We start from the raw sequence: 19,066 nt of genomic DNA, 5'->3' as shown, positions 1-19,066 counted from the left end.
TACGGCCCTATCCCTCTCCATTGCAATAACAAAAGACACCGAATTGTGGTCACTATCTCCAAATTGCTCTCCCACAACCAAATCTAACACTTGGCCCGGTTCATTTCCCAGTACCAAATCCAATGTGGCCTCACCTCTAGTCGGCCCCTCCACATATTGTGTCAAGAAACCCTCCCGCACACACTGCACAAAAACTGCCCCATCCAAACTATTTGACCTACAAAGGTTCCAATCAATATTTGGAAAGTTAAAGTCCCCCATGACAACTACCCTGTGACCCCCACACATATCCATAATCTGCTTAGCAATTTCTTCCTCCACATCTCTATTACTATTTGGGGGCCTATAGTAAACTCCTAGCAACGTGACCGCTCCTTTCCTATTTCTAACTTCAGCCCATATTACCTCAGTGTGCAGATCCCCCACGAAGTGCCTTTCCGCAGCCGTTAAACTATCCTTGATTAACAATGCCACTCCTCCACCTCTTTTACCAGCTTCCCTACACTTAGTGAAACATCTATACCCCGGAACGTCCAACAACCATTCCTGTCCTTGTTCTACCCACGTCTCCGTAAATCTCGCCTAATCGCATCATAATTTCCTTTCCCCCAGCTATAAATCTTGTCCTTTGGTATATACCTATCCTTTTCCATTGCTAAAGTAAACGTAATCGAATTGTGGTCACTGTCACCAAAGTGCTCACCTACCTCCAAATCTAACACCTGGCCTGGTTCATTACCCAGTACCAAATCCAATGTGGCCTCGCCTCTTGTTGGTCTATCTACATACTGCGTCAGGAAGCCTTCCTGCACACATTGGACAAAAACCAACCCCTCCAAAGTACTCAAACTATAGCTTTTCCAGTCAATATTTGTAAAGTTAAAGCTCCCCAGTACAACTACCCTGTTACTTTCGCTCCTATCCAGAATCATCTTTGCAATCTTTTCCTCTACATCTCTGGAACTTTTCGGAGGTCTATAAAAAACTCTCAACAGGGTGACCTCTCCTTTCCTGTTTCTAACCTCAGCCCAAACTACCTCAGTCGACGAATCCTCATCGAATGTCCTTTCTGCCACCGTAATACTGTCCTTGACTAACAATGCCACACCTCCCCCTCTTTTACCACCTTCCCCTCTTTTACCACCTTCCCCTCTTTTACCACCTTCCCTGCACTTACTGAAACATCTAAACCCTGGAACCTGCAACAACCATTCCTGTCCCTGCTCTATCCATGTCTCCGAGATGGCCACAACATCGAAATCCCAGGTACCAACCCATGCTGCAAGCTCACCCACCTTATTCCGGATGCTCCTGGCATTGAAGTATACACACTTCAAACCACCTTCCTGCCTGCCAGTACACTCCTGCGACTCTGAAACCTCATCCATGACCTCACTACTCTCAACATCCTGTATAGGAGCAGAACCTCCATAGGAGCAGAATTAGGCCACTCGGCCCATCGAGTCTGCTTCGCCATTCAATCATGGCTGATATTTTTCTCATCCCCATTCTCCTGCCTTTTCCCCATAACTCCTGACCCCCTTATTAATCAAGGGATCATCCAGTGACCACTGCTGGACTCTGGGTCTGAATTGCACTGCGGCAAAGACACCTACTGCATATGGGTGCCAAGCTTGACCTTGTGAACATGACCATGCTGGATCCATGCTGGGAGGGTTTGTTGGGGACAGTGTAGCGGGAGCTTTACTCTGTATTTAACCCCGTGCTGTACCTGTCCTGGGAGGGTTTGATTGGGGACAGTGTAGAGGGAGCTTTACTCTGTATCTAACCCCGTGCTGTACCTGTCCTGGGAGTGTTTGATGGGGACAGTGTAGAGGGAGCTTTACTCTGTATCTAACCCCGTGCTGTACCTGTCCTGGGAGTGTTTGATGGAGACAGTGTAGAGGGAGCTTTACTCTGTATCTAACCCTGTGCTGTACCTGTCCTGGGAGGGTTTGATGGGGGACAGTGTAGAGGGAGCTTTACTCTGTATCTAACCCTGTGCTGTACCTGTCCTGGGAGGGTTTGATGGCGACAGTGTAGAGGGAGCTTTACTCTGTATCTAACCCTGTGCTGTACCTGTCCTGGGAGGGTTTGATGGGGGACAGTGTAGAGGGAGCTTTACTCTGTATCTAACCCTGTGCTGTACCTGTCCTGGGAGGGTTTGATGGGGGACAGTGTAGAGGGAGCTTAACTCTGTATTTAACCCCGTGCTGTACCTGTCCTGGGAGGGTTTGATTGGGGACAGTGTAGAGGGAGCTTTACTCTGTATCTAACCCCGTGTTGTACCTGTCCTGGGAGTGTTTGAGTGGGACAGTGTAGCGGGAGCTTTACTCTGTATCTAACCCCGTGCTGTACCTGTCCTGGGAGTGTTTGATGGGGACAGTGTAGAGGGAACTTCACTCTGTATCTAACCCCTGCTGTACCTAAACTGGGAGTGTTTGATGAGGACAGTGTAGAGAGAGCTTTACTCTGTATCTAACCCCGTGCTGTACCTGTCCTGGGAGTGTTTGATGGGGACAGTGTAGAGGGAGCTTTACTCTGTATCTCACCCGGTTCTGTACCTGTCCTGGGAGTGTTTGATGGGGGACAGTGTAGAGGGAGCTTTACTCTGTATCTCACCCGGTTCTGTACCTGTCCTGGGAGTGTTTGATGGGGGACAGTGTAGAGGGAACTTTACTCAGTATCTAACCCCGTGCTGTACCTGTCCTGGGAGTGTTTGATGGGGACAATGTAGAGGGAGCTTTACTCTTTATCTAATCCCGGGCTGTATCTGTCCTGGGAGTGTTTGATGGGGACAGTGTGGAGGGAGCTTTATTCTGAATCTTACTCCTGTGATGTACCTGTCCTCAGTGTATTTGATGGGAACAGTGCTTTACTCTGTACCTAACCCCGTGCTGTACCTGTCCTGGGAGTGTTTGATGGGGACAGTGAAGAGGGAGCTTTACTCTGTATCTAACCCCGTGCTGTACCTGTCCTGGGAGTGTTTGATGGGAACAGTGTAGAGGGAGCTTTACTCTGTATCTAACCCCGTGCTGTACCTGTCCTGGGAGTGTTTGATGGGGACAGTGTAGAGGGAGCTTTACTCTTTATCTAATCCCGGGCTGTATCTGTCCTGGGAGTGTTTGATGGGGACAGTGTAGAGGGAGCTTTACTCTGTATCTAACCCCGTGCTGTACCTGTCCCAGGAGTCTTTGATGGAGGCAGTGTAGAGGGAGATTTACTCTGTACCTAGCAGCATGTCAGGATTTATAAGGGGTACCTGAGAATATGTCAGGATTCACAAGGGTCCCCTGGGAGTGTGTCAGCATTTACAGAGGTTCCCAGAGGTTGTATGTCAGTATTTACAGGGGGTTCCCGGAAAGTGTGTCAGTATTTACGAGTGGGCCCAGGAAGTGTGTCAGTATTTACAGGAGGTCCCCTGGGAGTGTGTCAGTATTAACAGGGGATCCCCGGGGAGAGTGTCAGTATTTACAGGGGGTCCCCGGGGAGTGTGTCAGTATTTACAGGGGATCCCTGGCGAGTGTGTCAATATTTACAGGGGGGCCCCTGGGGAGTGTGTCAGTATTTACAAGGGGGGGTCCCCGGGAGTGTCAGTATTTACAGGGGAATCCCAGAGTGTGTGTCTGTATTTACAGGGGGTCCCCGGGGAGTATGTCAGTATTTACAGGGGATTCCCAGGGAGTGTGTCAGTATTTACAACGGGGGGTCCCCGGGAGTGTCAGTATTTACAGGGGAATCCCAGAGTGTGTGTCTGTACTCACAGGGGGACCCCGGAGAGTGTGTCAGTATTTACCGGGGGTTCCCGGGCAGTGCGTCAGTATTTACAGGGGGCCCCCAGAGTGTGTGACAGTATTTTCAGGGTGGCCCCTGGGGAATGTGTCAGTATTTACTGGTGGGTCCCCGGGGAGTGTGACAGTATTTACAGGGGGCCCCCAGAGAGTGTGTCAGTATTTACAGTGGGTCCCCGGGGAGTGTGTCAGTATTTACAGGGGTTCCCCGGGGAGCGTGTCAGTATTTACAGGGGTACCCCGGGGAGTGTGTCAGTATTTACAGTGGGTACCTAGGGAGTGCGTCAGTATTTACAGGGGATCCCCGGGGAGGGTGTCAGTATTTACAGGGGTCCCTGGGGAGTGTGTCAGTATTTACAGGGGGTCCCTGGGGGAGTGTGTCAGTATTTACAGGGGTTTCTCTGGGAGTGTGTCAGTATTTATAGGGGGTCCCTGGTGGAGTGTGTCAGTATTTACAGCGGGTCCCCGGGGAGTGTGTCAGTATTTACAGGGGATCCCTGGGGAGTGTGTCAGTATTTACAGGGGATCCCTGGGGAGTGTGTCAGTATTTACAGGGGGTCCCTGGGGGAGTGTGTCAGTATTTACAGGGGTTTCTCTGGGAATGTGTCAGTATTTATAGGGGGTCCCTGGGGGAGTGTGTCAGTATTTACAGGGGCTTCTCTGGGAATGTGTCAGTATCTATAGGGGGTCCCTGGTGGAGTGTGTCAGTATTTACAGGGGGTCCCCGGGGAGTGTGTCAGTATTTACAGGGGGTCCCCGGGGAGTGAGTCAATATTTACAGGGGGTCGCCGGGGAGTGAGTCAATATTTACAGGGGGTCCCCGGGGAGTGAGTCAATATTAATAGGGGGTCCCTGGGGAGTGTGTCATTATTTACAGGGGTTTCTCTGGGAGTGTGTCAGTATTTATAGGGGGTCCCTGGTGGAGTGTGTCATTATTTACAGGGGGTCCCCAGGGAGTGTGTCAGTATTTAAAGGGGGGTCCCTGGGGAGTGTGTCAGTATTTACAGGGGTTTCTCTGGGAGTGTGTCAGTATTTATAGGGGGTCCCTGGTGGAGTGTGTCAGTATTTACAGGGGGTCCCCAGGGAGTGTGTCAGTATTTACAGGGGGGTCCCTGGGGAGTGTGTCAGTATTTACAGGGGTTCCCCGGGGAGCGTGTTAGTATTTACAGGGGGTTCCCCGGGGAGCGTGTCAGTATTTACAGGGGGGTCGTGTCAGTATTTACAGGGGGGTCTCTGGGGGAGTGTGTCAGTATTTACAGGGGGTCCCTGGGGAGTGTGTCAGTATTTACAGGGGGTTCCCCGGGGAGTGTGTCAGTATTTACAGGGGGGTCTCTGGGGGAGTGTGTCAGTATTTACAGGGGGTCCCTGGGGAGTGTGTCAGTATTTACAGGGGGTCCCTGGGGAGTGTGTCAGTATTTACAGGGGGTCCCCGGGGGAGTGTGTCAGTATTTACTGGGGATCCTTGGGGAATGTGTTAGGGTCTCTCACTCTCTCTCTTCCCGCAGGGCATCATGCCGCGGCAGATGTGTTATGCCAAGCTCGAGCTGGCATCTTCCCGGGACCACCGAGGCAGGAAGCTGAACAAGACACAGTACGCCGAGACCCTGGACATGTTGAAGAAAAGTCGGGCAGACAGGAAAGCTCAACAAGGGGTCCCAGGGGTCCCTGCCAGCAACTCACTGAGCAGGACTTTGCCCAGCTTCCTGGAGAGTGGGGACCTGGAGCCGTCTGAACTCTATGCCTCGGTGCGTATGGCCAAAGCAGAGGGTAAAGCGCAGCGCCTGGAGTACGTGAACAAGGAAAGCCTGAAAATCTAAGCAGACCCATTGCCATCACACTGCATCACGGACCAATACTTACCTCAGTCACAATCTCCCTCTAATACATCCCAATATTCCTCACCTGATGGGAGTACACGACCCAAATCCAGTGGCTCCGCACGTCTGCGCAAAGTCCAAACATCAATCTTGCCGACTGTTATAGTGAGAAAGACAGCAGCTAATTTACACACAGCAAGATCCCACTAGCAGCAATGGCGCATTTCAGCAGTATTACTCACGGGTTAAACATTGTTTCTGTATCGACTGGATCCCAGTCCCATCACCATGGCATCAACAAAACCTGAGAAAATCGCATTGTTCGCACAATGTTCACCTGAGCTTGTATTTTTCTGGTTTATAAAGATACAGGCAGGCTATATATCCATTAGATACTGGCCCCCTTTCTCTGGAAACACAGGTCCAGATTAAGGGGAGAGTGGGGGCAAATTTCCACTGATTGTATGAATAATCTGGGGTAGCACACTCACTGTTCCCCATGAAATCAGACACAGCAGAGGGAGCTTTACTCTGTATCGAACCCCGTGCTGTACCTGTCCTGGGAGTGTTTGATGGGTACAGTGTAGAGGGAGCTTTACTCTGTATCGAACCCCGTGCTGTACCTGTCCTGGGAGTGTTTGATGGGGGACAGTGTAGCGGGAGCTTTACTCTGTATCTAACCCCGTGCTGTACCTGTCCTGGGAGTGTTTGATGGGGACAGTGTAGAGGGAGCTTTACTCTGTATCTAACCCCGTTCTGTACCTGTCCTGGGAGTGTTTGATGGGGACAGTGTAGAGGGAGCTTTACTCTGTATCTAACCCCGTGCTGTACCTGTCCTGGGAGTGTTTGATGGGGACAGTGTAGAGGGAGCTTTACTCTGTGTCTAACCCCGTGCTGTACCTGTCCTGGGACTGTTTGCTGGGGACTGTGCTTACGCTGTATTTGAGTAGGTACCGGAAGTGGATAACAGCTGGGTTGCCTCAAGTGAACAGATGCAAAGATTCAAACAGATTAATTGTAGCTCTGTGAAGACCTGACTGACAATGTTAAGAATGAATGTATAAGTTTGTGCTTAGTAACTCTGTATAGCCAACGATTTGTGCATTGTGTAATATCATGCTTCCATTTTGCAACACGTAAGGAATTAATTTTTAATAAAACATCAATTTAAGACTGAATTAACTTTTGGAACATGGTCCCCACCATAAGCTGATCTGACTGGGGGACAGGGATTGGGACTCGGGTCTGGGGGGGGGAGGGTCTGCGGGAGAAAGGGAGCTGTTGTCCTTCTTTAAAAAGCTGCCCAACTCCAATGAGATCCTGTGTTTAAGCAGAAATATTCGGGGGGAATGGGGAGAAGGGTAGGGCACAGGGCCAGAGAATGTTGCAGCCTTTCCCCTGCAGTGGGTAGTTCCCCCAGAGAGAGTTCACTCCAGCAGTGTTCCTGGTGGTGCGAATGTCTCTCACCAGGACAATCCCTCAAGGGATTGAGGGAGAGGGAAATCCTGGAAAGGGATTCCCTCGGGCGCCTCTTGATTCATGGGGACTGCAGTGTCGTGGCAATGTCACTGAGCTAGGAATCCAGAGACCAGGCTAATGCTCTGGGGTTCAAGGGTTCAAATCCCACCCGTGGCAGCTGGTGGAATTTAAATTCAATTAATTAAATCTCAAATCGAAAGCTGGTGACAGTGATCATGAAACTACCATTGATTGTGGTAAAAATCCATCTGGTTCACTCATGTCCTTTCAGGAAATCTGCCGTCCTTACCCGGTCTGGCCTACACGAGACTCCAGCCCCCACACAGCAATGTGGTCGACTCTTAACTGCCCCTCTGGAATGGCCCTCTGAGATACTCAGTTCAAGGGGCAGTTAGTGATGGGCAACAAATGCTGCCCATGCCCAGACACACCCCCACAGCTTGTTAAACAATTCAAAAACAGGACAACACTTACAACATTGCAAGAGCCAGCTTCATTTTTCATCTTTAATATTCATCTTTAGCAGCAAGGTTTCCAAGCAGGTCACTGCTCATTTCAGTGCTGCCCTTATTACTCAGCTCACGGTCAATGAAGGAGGTAGATCTACAATGGCACCCTGGAGAATGGGGAGAGCATCCAGACGAGAGGTGGAGAGGAAGAGAGAGGGGAGAGAGAAAGGGAGGGGGGGAGGGCGGGCAGGACACGCAAGGGAGAGGAGGGTGGGGGGGCAGGACACGCAAGGGAGAGGAGGGTGGGGGGGCAGGACACGCAAGAGAGAGAGTGGGGGGCTGGGGGACACGCGAGAGTATTTAGTTTTTTAAGTTTATTCAGTGTCACAAGTAGGCTTACATTAACACTGCAATGAAGTTACTGTGAAAATCCTCTAGTTGCCACACTCCAGCACCTGTTCGGGTACACCGAGGGAGAATTTAGCATGGCCAATGCACCTAACCAGCACGTCTTTCAGACTGTGGGAGGAAACCGGAGCACCCGGAGGAAACCCACGCAGACACGGGAGGAACGTGCAGACTCCACACAGACAGTGACCGGGTCCCTGGCGCTGTGAGGCAGCCGTGCTAACCCACTGTGCCACCCATGTGATGTGATGGGCCGAATGTTTTTTTGGAGTGAGACCTGAATGCACAAGCCTGGGATACAGGGTGCAAGCATTAGCCACAGAGCCACGGCTGACAAGAGGCACATACAGGGCAAACCGGAAACATCACCCCTCCACAAAACATGCGTCAATGGAGCTGTGACTGATCCTGGACTGCGATTGTTTGGGCCAGTTAGGCTTTGCAGGGCAGGTTGGGTTCAAACACAATTCTGCTGCTGTGGAAATACAACAGCAAAGTGCACATTTAACCCTCTGGCAGGCTAAGATAGCAGGCCATCCCGATTGCTGTCAGCGAGGAGAGTTGGCATGGAAGAGGCAAGGACAGGCTGGCAGGGCCGATCTTGGGCACTTTCTCCACGGGAGGCCACGCATTGGCAACATTCCACCGCAGATTTCCAGCTCGCGTCTCTCGGTCAGGCTCGCGTCTCTCGGTCAGGCTTCATCCGCCCTGTTCCCCCCCCAACTCCGAGAAGTTGCTGGGAGGTTGTGGTTCCTGAGCTACCCAACGCTGGGGGGCCGGGAAGGAAGGCCACCCAGTCTCTGAAGCCACTACTTCCTTTTCCGCCTCACCACCGTCCAGCCATCCTGTGGCGGCTCCTCCTCCGCGGTGCTGGGCCCTGCTTGCTGCTGGTGGCTGGCCTCGTTGCTGGGAGGGTGGGGGTCGCAGTCCATCGCCTGTTGATAGAGAGGGGAGGTGGTGAAGTCAGGAGAGGTGCTCACACGAGGCTGCCAACCCGCAAGACTGGCACGGTGCCCACTCCCTGGACAGAGACCGTGCTGGCACTTTGGCACCACCCCTCTCACCCGGCCTCCATCCTTTTGTCCGGGAAACAAGAGGGGGGTAAGCACCCCTTACAAAGAACAATACAGCACAGGAACAGGCCCTTCGGCCCTCCAAGCCCGTGCCGCTCCCTGGTCCAAACTAGACCATTCTTTTATATCCCTCCATTCCCACTCTGTTCATATGGCTGTCTAGATAAGTCTTAAACGTTCCCAGTGTGTCCGCCTCCACCACCTTGCCCGGCAGCGCATTCCAGGCCCCCACCACCCTCTGTGTAAAATATGTCCTTCTGATATCTGTGTTAAACCTCCCCCCCTTCACCTTGAACCTATGACCCCTCGTGAACGTCACCACCGACCTGGGGAAAAGCTTCCCACCGTTCACCCTATCTATGCCTTTCATAATTTTATACACCTCTATTAAGTGTCCCCTCATCCTCCGTCTTTCCAGGGAGAACAACCCCAGTTTACCCAATCTCTCCTCATAACTAAGCCCCTCCATACCAGGCAACATCCTGGTAAACCTCCTCTGTACTCTCTCCAAAGCCTCCACGTCCTTCTGGTAGTGTGGCGACCAGAACTGGACGCAGTATTCCAAATGCGGCCGAACCAACGTTCTATACATCTGCAACATCAGACCCCAACTTTTATACTCTATGCCCCGTCCTATAAAGGCAAACATGCCATATGCCTTCTTCACCACCTTCTCCACCTGTGACGTCACCTTCAAGGATCTGTGGACTTGCACACCCAGGTCCCTCTGCGTATCTACACCCTTTATGGTTCTGCCATTTATCGTATAGCTCCCCCCTACATTACCACTTACCCCGCAGCAGAGGCTGGCAGGAAGCCCAGCCCTGCCCCCTGCGGGGTCTGACACCATCCCGGGTGAGACAACGTTTGGGCCAGACCCTGGGAACAGAGCTTTGCTGCCTGTATAACACGCCGGGCAGGACATTCACCTCACGCCATCGTGAGGCAACTGTGTCCATGCACCCCCCACCCCCCCCCCCCGCCCCCTTCCCCCTCCATCCTGCACCATGCCGTTGACATTTCGACCGACCGTCCAGAACGGACGTCCATTAAAACGTTCCTCTGTTTAAAAGGCCTCACACGTACTTCTATCCCCTCGTCCTCCTCCTCTTCGCTGTCCTCATTGCCAGCCTCGATGCCCGGGCTCTGCCCTCGCACCACGTTCACCTTCGTGCTGCCCTTCCTCTGCGCCAGCCTGCTGATGCGACCCCTGACCTCAGCTTCCTGGCCCCTCTGACACAACCCAAAGAAGGTCCAGATCTGCAGAGCCACCTGAGGGAAGAGAAGGCGCACACACAACACACACAGAGAAAGTTAGGGCATCTCTCTCTCCCCCGCCACCCCGGTGGGAGCTGAGAGCAGCTATAAATATTGGGGGAGGCGACAGGAGCTGGGAGCACCACCTCAGAGCGGACAGCTGAAGGGGAGATTTAGTCCAGGCGTCTCGAAAGGTTCCCCATATCTGCTTCCAGTGGAAGGAGAACCAATGACAATCAGAGAAGGACAGAGATTTACTGAGGCCACCTCTGGACTACAGTCTGAGTCCCTGAGGGGGTGGGGAGGGGAGGGGGTGGGAGGTCCATGCCGGGGGAGGGAGGGGGTTGTGTGTGGGTCCATGGGGGGCTGAGGGTCTGTGGGGGCAGTGCAGGGGGGGGGTGGGGGGCAAGTGTGTGATGGTCTGTGGGGGGAGTGTGAGGGTCTGGGACGCTTACCTCTGATAAGCTTCCATCTTCTACCACAGTGTCAAACTCATTGTACAGCAGGTCAGCCAGCAGCTCCTCCACCTCCTCAGCCTCCAGCTCCACTGCAGGGATGGGAAGATGTGAAAGAAACAGAGGATTCAGTAACCTGGATAACATCCAGCACACGGCTGCTTTTTATTTACTTGTGGGACACAGGCGTTGCTGCCATTTATTGCCCATCCCTAGTTGCCCCTTGAGAAGGTGGTGATGAGCTGCTGCCTTGAATCGCTGCAGTCCATGTGCTGTGGGTTGGCCCACAATGCCGTTAGGGAGGGAATTCCAGGATTTTGACCCAGTGACTGTGAAGGAACGGTGATATATTTCCAAGTCAGGATGGTGAGTGGCTTGGAGGGGAACTTGCAGGTGGTGGTGTTCCCAGGTATCTGCTGCCTTTGTCCTTCTAGATGGAAGTGGCCGCGGGTTTGGAAGGTGCTGTCTAAGGATCTTTGGTGAGTTGCTGCAGTGCATCTTGTAGATAGTACACACTGCTGCTACTGAGCGTCAGTGGTGGAGGGAGTGGGTGTTTGTGGATGGGGTGCCAATCAAGCGGGGCTGCTTTGTCCTGGATGGTGTCGAGCTTCTTGAGTGTTGTTGGAGCCGCACCCATCCAGGCAAGTGGGGAGTATTCCATCACACTCCTGACTTGTGCCTTGTAGATCAGCTTGGGCTGATAAATGGCAAGAAACATTCATGCCACACAAGTGCCAGGCATTGACAATCTCCAACAAGAGAAAATCTAACCATCACCCCGTGACATCCAGTGGCATTACCATCAACATACTGGGGGGGGTTAACATTAACCAGAAACTGGATCCAGCCACATAAACACTGTAGCAGGTCAGAGACTAGGAATCCTGCAGTGAGTAACTCACCTCCTGACTCCCCAAAGTCTGTCCACCATCTACAAGGCACAAGTCAGGAGTGTGATGGAACACTCTCCACTTGCCTGGATGGGTGCGGCTCCAACAACACTCAAGCTCAACACCATCCAGGACAAAGCAGCCCCGCTCGATCGACACGCTAACCACAAACACTCACTCCCCCCACCACCGATGCACAATGACAGCCGTGTGTACCATCTACAAGATGCACTGCAGCGACTCACCAAAGATCCTTAGACAGCACCTTCCAAACCCACAACTATCTAGAAAGACAAGGGCAGCAGATACATGGGAACACCACCACCTGAAGGTTCCCCTCCGAGCCACCCATCATCCCAACTTGGAAATATATCGCCGTTCCTTCACTGTGCCTGGGTCAAAATCCCAGACCTCCCTCCCTAACAGTCCGTAGGTACACCTACACCACACAGGGACTGCAGCGGGTTCAAGGCGGCTCTCCCACCATCTTCTCAAGGGGGCAATCCAAGAAGGGGCAATAATTGCTGGGCCTGGCCAGTGGCGCCCACACCCCTCGAATGGGTAGAAAACATTCCCGTGTCATGTTTTACAATTTGAAGTAGCCACATTGTGGAATCCAGGAATTGTCCTGGAAAATCCAGACTGCACAGCCTCCATGAGACTATAGCAGGCTGATACCTGCACTCGCCGGGTTCCATCATTGATATCTGCTCTGAGATTGCGAGAGGTTTGTTATGCAAAGGTATTAAGGGACACAGGGCAAAGATGGCTCCATGGAGTTAGGTCACAGATTAGCCATGATCTCAATGAAGGGCCGAACATGCTCCAGGGGGCTGAATGGCCTCCTCCTGTTCCTGTGCAACAGGCTTGAGAGATGGGTTGAATGGGCCTCCCCCTGTTCCTGCAGGCTCAATAAGGGCTGAAAGGCCTCCTCCTGTTCCTGTGTAACAGGCTCGAGAGAGAGAGAGAGGGGGGCTGAATGTCCTCCTATTATTAGACTGCCTGTCCACTGGGGGCACCACACTATAGTGAGCTGCAGTGTGATGATTACATAGACAACCTCCATTAGAAATGTCTCCAATTGGAGGGTAAATTCGAGCCAGCCTAGCCTTGTAACACCACGAGAATATTACTGAAAATCTTTCACAATGCATTTACTTCCCGTCAATTGCCCTGCCTGCACACGACATGCGATTCTGTCACAGCAACAGTCATTGCTTTTACCGTGGAGTAATGTTTCTGCATTATCTCTCTCCTGCCTTGCTCCAATTCTCTGGCGAGGGAACAGGAATACCTTCCCCACACAGGACAGCAACCATTCACCACCTTCCCAAGGGGAATCCAGGGATGGATATTGCATGGCCACTTTGCCAACGGCACCCAAATCTCCAGAATAAATATCTTCACCCATCTGGTAAGATGCACTTCCAGTGTTTGGGGCTCCTTCTGAACAGTCTCCAGAGTGCAGGTGGAGGCCTTTCGTCCCACTGAGTCGGCACCGACTCTCCGAAAGAACACCGTACCCAGGCACTCCCTCCCCACCCATCCCTAGAGGGCACCGATATTCTCGCCTGTTGTTGGAGCTGCACTCATCTACGTTGGGCGGCAGTGGTCAGCACTGCTGCCCCACAGCGCCAGGGACCCGGGTTCAACCCCCGGCTTGGGTCACTGTCAGTGCGGAGTCTGCACGTTCGTCCCGTATCTGCGTGGGTTTCCTCCGGGTGCTCCGGTTTCTCCCCTCAGTCCGAAAGATGTGCTGATTGGGTGCATTGGCCGTGCTAAATTCTCCCTCAGTGTGACCCGAACAGGCGCCAGAGTGTGGTGACCAGGGGATTTTCACAGTAACTTCATTGCAGTGTTAATGTAAACCTACTTGTGACGAATAAATAAAGCTGAAAAAGAGGAGGCATTCGGCCCATCAAGTCAGCACTGGCTCTCTGAAAGAATTGTGGACAAAGTGTTGCGTGTGGAGCCGAGATTCTACATGCATCGTTAACAACTGGTTACTTGGTAGTTTCGCAGTGGGAGTTGGTGATCGGAGGCAGTGACGACTCACCATTGTCACAGAAATATTGGGCCACAGCGGTGACCATCCAATCTGCTTTCTCCTGGGACTGAGCACCACCGAACCCATTTTCCACAGCCACCTGCAATTCAGCAACAAGAGGAACACGTCAAGTCTCCAAGCCAGGGAGCAGCTCACCTTCCCTTCACTCCTTAAGGTGCCGACTCTCAGCTGGGCACTAGGATGCCCCCTCAGCACTGACCCTCCCACAGTGCGACGCTCCCTCAGCACTGACCCTCCCACAGTGCGGCGCTCCCTCAGCACTGACCCTCCCACAGTGCGGCGCTCCCTCAGCACTGACCCTCCCACAGTGCGGCGCTCCCTCAGCACTGACCCTCCCACAGTGCGGCGCCCCCTCAGCACTGACCCTCCCACAATGCGGCGCTCCCTCAGCACTGACCCTCCCACAGTGCGGCGCTCCCTCAGCACTGACCCTCCCACAGTGCGGCGCTCCCTCAGCACTGACCCTCCCACAGTGCGGCGCTCCCTCAGCACTGACCCTCCCACAGTGCGGCGCTCCCTCAGCACTGACCCTCCCACAGTGCGACGCTCCCTCAGCACTGACCCTCCCACAGTGCGACGCTCCCTCAGCACTGACCCTCCCACAGTGCGGCGTACCCTCAGCACTGACCCTCCCACAGTGCGGCGCTCCCTCAGCACTGACCCTCCCACAGTGCGGCGCTCCCTCAGCACTGACGCTCCCACAATGCGGCGCTCCCTCAGCACTGACCCTCCCACAGTGCGGCGCTCCCTCAGCACTGACCCTCCCACAGTGTGGGGCTCCCTCAGCACTGACCCTCCCACAGTGCGGCGCTCCCTCAGCACTGACCCTCCCACAGTGCGGCGCTCCCTCAGCACTGACCCTCCCACAATGCGGCGCTCCCTCAGCACTGACCCTCCCACAGTGCGGCGCTCCCTCAGCACTGACCCTCCCACAATGCGGCGCTCCCTCAGCACTGACCCTCCCAGTGCGGCGCACCTTCAGCACTGACCCTCCCACAGTGCGGCGCTCCTTCAGCACTGACCCTCCCACAGTGCGGCGCTTCCTCAGCACTGACCCTCCCACAATGCGGCGCTCCCTCAGCACTGACCCTCCCACAATGCGGCGCTCCCTCAGCACTGACCCTCCCACAGTGCGGCGCTCCCTCAGCACTGACCCTCCCACAGTGTGGGGCTCCCTCAGCACTGACCCTCCCACAGTGCGGTGCTCCCTCAGCACTGACCCTCCCACAGTGCGGCGCTCCCTCAGCACTGACCCTCCCACAGTGCGGCGCTCCCTCAGCACTGACCCTCCCACAATGCGGCGCTCCCTCAGCACTGACCCTCCCACAGTGCGGCGCTCCCTCAGCACTGACCCTCCCACAATGCGGCGCTCCCTCAGCACTGACCCTCCCAGTGCGGCGCACCTTCAGCACTGACCCTCCCACAGTGCGGCGCTCCTTCAGCACTGACCCTCCCACAGTGCGGCGCTTCCTCAGCACTGACCCTCCCACAGTGCGGCGCTTCCTCAGCACTGACCCTCCCTCAGCACCGCCCTTGTGCACAGTGGTTAGCACTGCTGCCTCACAGTGCCTGTGACCCGGTTTCAATTCCTGGCTTGGGTCACTGTCTGTGTGGTGTCTGCACGTTCTCCCCATGTCTGCGTGGGTTTCCTCCCACAGTCTGAAAGACGTGCTGGTTAGAGTGCATTGGCCATGCTAAATTCTCCCTCAGTGTACCTGAACAGGCACCGGAGTGTGGCCACTAGGGGATTTTCACAGTAACTTCATTGCAGTGTTAATGTAAGTCTACTTGTGACATTAATAAATAAATTATAAAATTTATCAACCTGGGAATCGGGTCAATGAAGCTATTGACTGAGCCGCTGCTGACACCAAAGGTGATGGGTTTGATTCATTGAGATTTACAGCACAGCAACATTGTGTCTGCGCCAGCCATCAAACATCTATCCATTCTAATCCTATTTTCCAGCACTTGGTCCGTAGCCTTGCATGCTGCGGTGTTTCAAGTTCTCATCTCAATGCTTCTCAATTACCCTCTTTTTAGGTCAAACCAAATAAACAAACTCAGATTAAGTCAGGACGTTTTTTTTAGGGTTCCTGCCTCAGGGGAGGCAGTGGCGTAGTACTATTATCATTGGACTATTAATCCAGAGACCTCGGGTGAAGCTCTGGGGACCCGAGTTCGAATCCTGCCACAGCAGATCTCAAAATTTGAATTCAATTTTAAAAATCTGGAATTAAGAATCTACTGATGACCATGAAACCATTGTCGATTGTGGGAAAAACCCATCTGGTTCACTAATGTCCTTTAGGGAAGGAAATCTGCCGTCCTTACCCAGTCTGGCCTAAATGCGATTCCGGAGCCACAGCAATGTGTTTGACTCTCAACTGCTGTCCACAGGCACCTAGGAATGGACAATAAATGCTGGCCCAGCCAGCGACGCCCATGACCTATAAATGAATAAATTTTAAAAAGCAGCTTTTCAGGGAGCAGATTGTGAAATTCCCTTTAAATCTCCCTCCCCTTGGCCTCAAATCTAAGCCCGCTGCTCATTGACCTCTCCAGTGCGGGGAACCGTTGCTTCCTATGTATGTCCCTCATAATTTTGTAACACCTCGATCAGGTTCCCCCCTCAGCCTTCTCTGGGGAAAGCAACACCAGCCTCTCTTCATAGCGGTTCAGCCGGGGAAAACGTGGAGGCAGCAGAGAGGGGCTCACGATTTCCACTCTGATATATTCTGCACCCTCTCCTTTCCTTCTCTATGAACGGTATGCTTTGTCTGTATAGCGCACAAGAAACAATACTTTTCACTGTATACTAATACATCTGACAATAATAAATCAAATCAAATATACACACCAGCCTCTTCGTGAAGAACTTGTCCCTCAAGTCCCTTTGAAATCTTTCTCCTCTAACCTGACACCCCCCCTATGCCCTCTCTGATAGCCAAATAAAGCATCATAGAGATATCCAGCATGGAAACAGGCCCTTCGGCCCAACTCATCCATGCCAACCAGGTTTTGTAAACGGAATAGTCCCACATTCCTCTAAACCTTTCCCATCCATGTACCTGTCCAAATGTCTTTTAAATGTTGTAATTGTGCCCACCTCCAATATTTCCCCTGACAGCACATTCTTAGCATCTTTTCTGGGTGTATCACAGCTTGGTATGGGGCTCCTGCTCTACCCAAGACTGCAAGAAACTACAAAAGGTCATGAACGTAGCCCAGTCCATCACACAAACCAGCCTCCCATCCATTGACTCAGTCTATGCTTCCCACTGCCTCGGAAAAACAGCCAGTATAATTAAGGATCCCACGCACCCCGGACATTTTCTCTTCCACCTTCTTCCATCGAGAAAAAGATACAAAAGTCTGAGGTCATGCAGCAACCGACTCAAGAACAGCTTCCTCTCTGCTGCAGACGTCTGAATGGACCGACCTTATATTAAGGTGATCTTTCTCAGTGTCGTTCCTGCCACCGTGCCCATTGACCAAACTGTCCAAATTTGCCCCGTTTCCTTGTCTTTATCAATAGCCCTGTAAATGTTTGTTCTCTTCAATGTTGTAGAGGAATGAGAGATTGAGTAGACTGGGCCTGTACTCATTGGAGTTTAGAAGGTTGAGGGGAGATCTTATAGAGACATATAAGATAATGAAGGGGCTAGGCAGGGTAGAAGCAGTAAGGTTATTTCCACTTACAATGGAAACAAGAACTAGGGGGCATAGCCTCAAAATACAGGGGAGTCAATTTAGAACAGAGTTGAGGAGGAACTTCTCCTCCCAGAGAGTAGTGAATCTTTGGAATTCTCTGCCCAATGAAGCAGTAGAGGCGACCTCGTTAAATGTGTTTAAGTCACAGGTAGATAGATTTATAACCATTAAGGGAATTAAGGGTTATGTGGAGCGGGCGGGTAAGTGGAACTGAACCCACTATCAGATCAGCCATGATCTTATTGAATGGCGTGGCAGGCTCGAGGGGCTAGATGGCCGACTCCTGCTCCTATTTCTTATGTTCAAGTCCCTCCATGGCTTTGCCTTCTGCCTACCTCTGATCCGTGAGCTCCTCCAGTTCAGAAGGAGGCCATTCAGCCCATCATGTCTGCACCCTAGCTATGACTGTAACACTACATTCTGCACTCTCTCCTTTCCTTCTCTATGAACGGTATGCTTTGTCTGTATAGCGCGCAAAAATTATACTTTTCACTGTATACTAATACATCTGACAATAATAAATCAAATCAAATATACACACCAGCCTGTTCGTGGACTTGTCCCTCAAGTCCCTTTGAAATCTTTCTCCTCTAACCTGACACCTATGCCCTTTATGTTTTGGACCATCTCAGTGTGGTCACAGGGTCATGATGTGGAGATGCCAGCGTTGGACTGGGGTAAACACAGTAAGGAGTCTAACAACACCAGCTTAAAGTCCAACTTTCAAGTCTTGGACTTTAACCTGGTGTTATTAGACTCCTTACTGTGTCACAGGGTCAACCAGAGAGCAAAGTTCACCAGCTGGTTAGAACTGTTTTGTGACGCCATTTCCGGTCCTCGTCGCTCTTACGTCACCTCCGACTCAGCTCGCCGCCTTGCGGCGCCGCCATCTTGTTTCGCCGCTTATTTTTTCCCCCCCAACCTCCACGATTCGCGGCTCCACTCGTTTTTTTTAAACCGGACGCTCCCACCCGCTTCCGCTCACCCTTTCCCTTTTCCCTATTGTGTTTACCTGCAAGGCGGGCCAGGTCTCCAGGGCGCCCCGGACGCTCTCGGTGAACAGCACTCGGGCCCCCTCATTCAGCGCCGCCATGCCAGCTGCTCGCCGGCAGGATGAAGCTTCTGAATATGCGCAGTCACGGCGAACCCGCTTACGGAGCATGCGTGCGGACGGCGAACCGTTCCTGGCACTTGCGCAGTAATGGCGGCCGCCTCTTGCGGAGCATGCGAAGGCCGACGACGGGCCGGCTCCAGAACATGCGTGGGAATGGGGACCCCCTTGCGCGTGGACGGCGGGCCGGTTTCAGAGCATGCGCAGAAACGACGCACTCTCTGCGATGACGGTACCGCTGAGCAGGCGCGCGGCAGCCGTTGACTTGTTCAAGTTCCCACAGCTTGCCTGAGTGGTTACTCAGAGTCCTCCAAGGCCACTGCCCCCTAGCCACCAGGAGAAGAAACTGCAGGTCCCTTCACTGGCCCAATCCTGTCAACATCACCACTCCTGAAGGTCTTGCCTGATCTTTGGCCAAGTCTTCAGGATCTTTTGGTGACCAGTTGCAGCCCCCACCATGATGTATAATTGAGTGACACAAACCTGAAGGAGGCCATTCCTGCCACTGTGCCCATGCTTGCCCATTGACCAAACTGTCCAAATTTGCCCCGTCG

General features: G+C 52.8%; 2 protein-coding genes across 3 annotated transcripts in view; one reads left to right on the top strand and one right to left on the bottom strand.

Moving 5' to 3' along the window:
- Positions 1-7,458, top strand: part of LOC144487199 (uncharacterized) — a 28,685-nt gene extending 21,227 nt beyond the window's left edge. For both annotated transcript variants that reach the window (XM_078205252.1, XM_078205253.1), the window contains one exon: positions 5,297-7,458. In XM_078205252.1, the coding sequence (XP_078061378.1) occupies positions 5,297-5,608 (312 nt within the window). In that variant the 3' untranslated portion in view covers positions 5,609-7,458. The remainder of the gene's footprint in view (positions 1-5,296) is intronic.
- A 107-nt stretch (positions 7,459-7,565) lies between these two features.
- tsr2 (TSR2 ribosome maturation factor) lies at positions 7,566-18,806 on the bottom strand. Its single transcript, XM_078205251.1, has 5 exons — positions 18,414-18,806; positions 13,676-13,766; positions 10,730-10,821; positions 10,104-10,289; positions 7,566-8,879 (listed from the first exon to the last, which is right to left on the bottom strand). The coding sequence occupies exons 1-5, from the start codon at positions 18,561-18,563 to the stop codon at positions 8,754-8,756; spliced, it is 645 nt and encodes a 214-aa protein (XP_078061377.1). The 5' UTR covers positions 18,564-18,806; the 3' UTR covers positions 7,566-8,753.
- Positions 18,807-19,066: the final 260 nt, after the last annotated feature.

Source organism: Mustelus asterias, unplaced genomic scaffold (assembly GCF_964213995.1).
Source record: "Mustelus asterias unplaced genomic scaffold, sMusAst1.hap1.1 HAP1_SCAFFOLD_642, whole genome shotgun sequence".
In the NCBI taxonomy this organism is placed as follows: domain Eukaryota; kingdom Metazoa; phylum Chordata; class Chondrichthyes; order Carcharhiniformes; family Triakidae; genus Mustelus; species Mustelus asterias.
The sequence above is the reverse complement of the archived record's forward strand: the minus strand, read 5'-3'. Positions and strand labels throughout refer to the sequence as shown.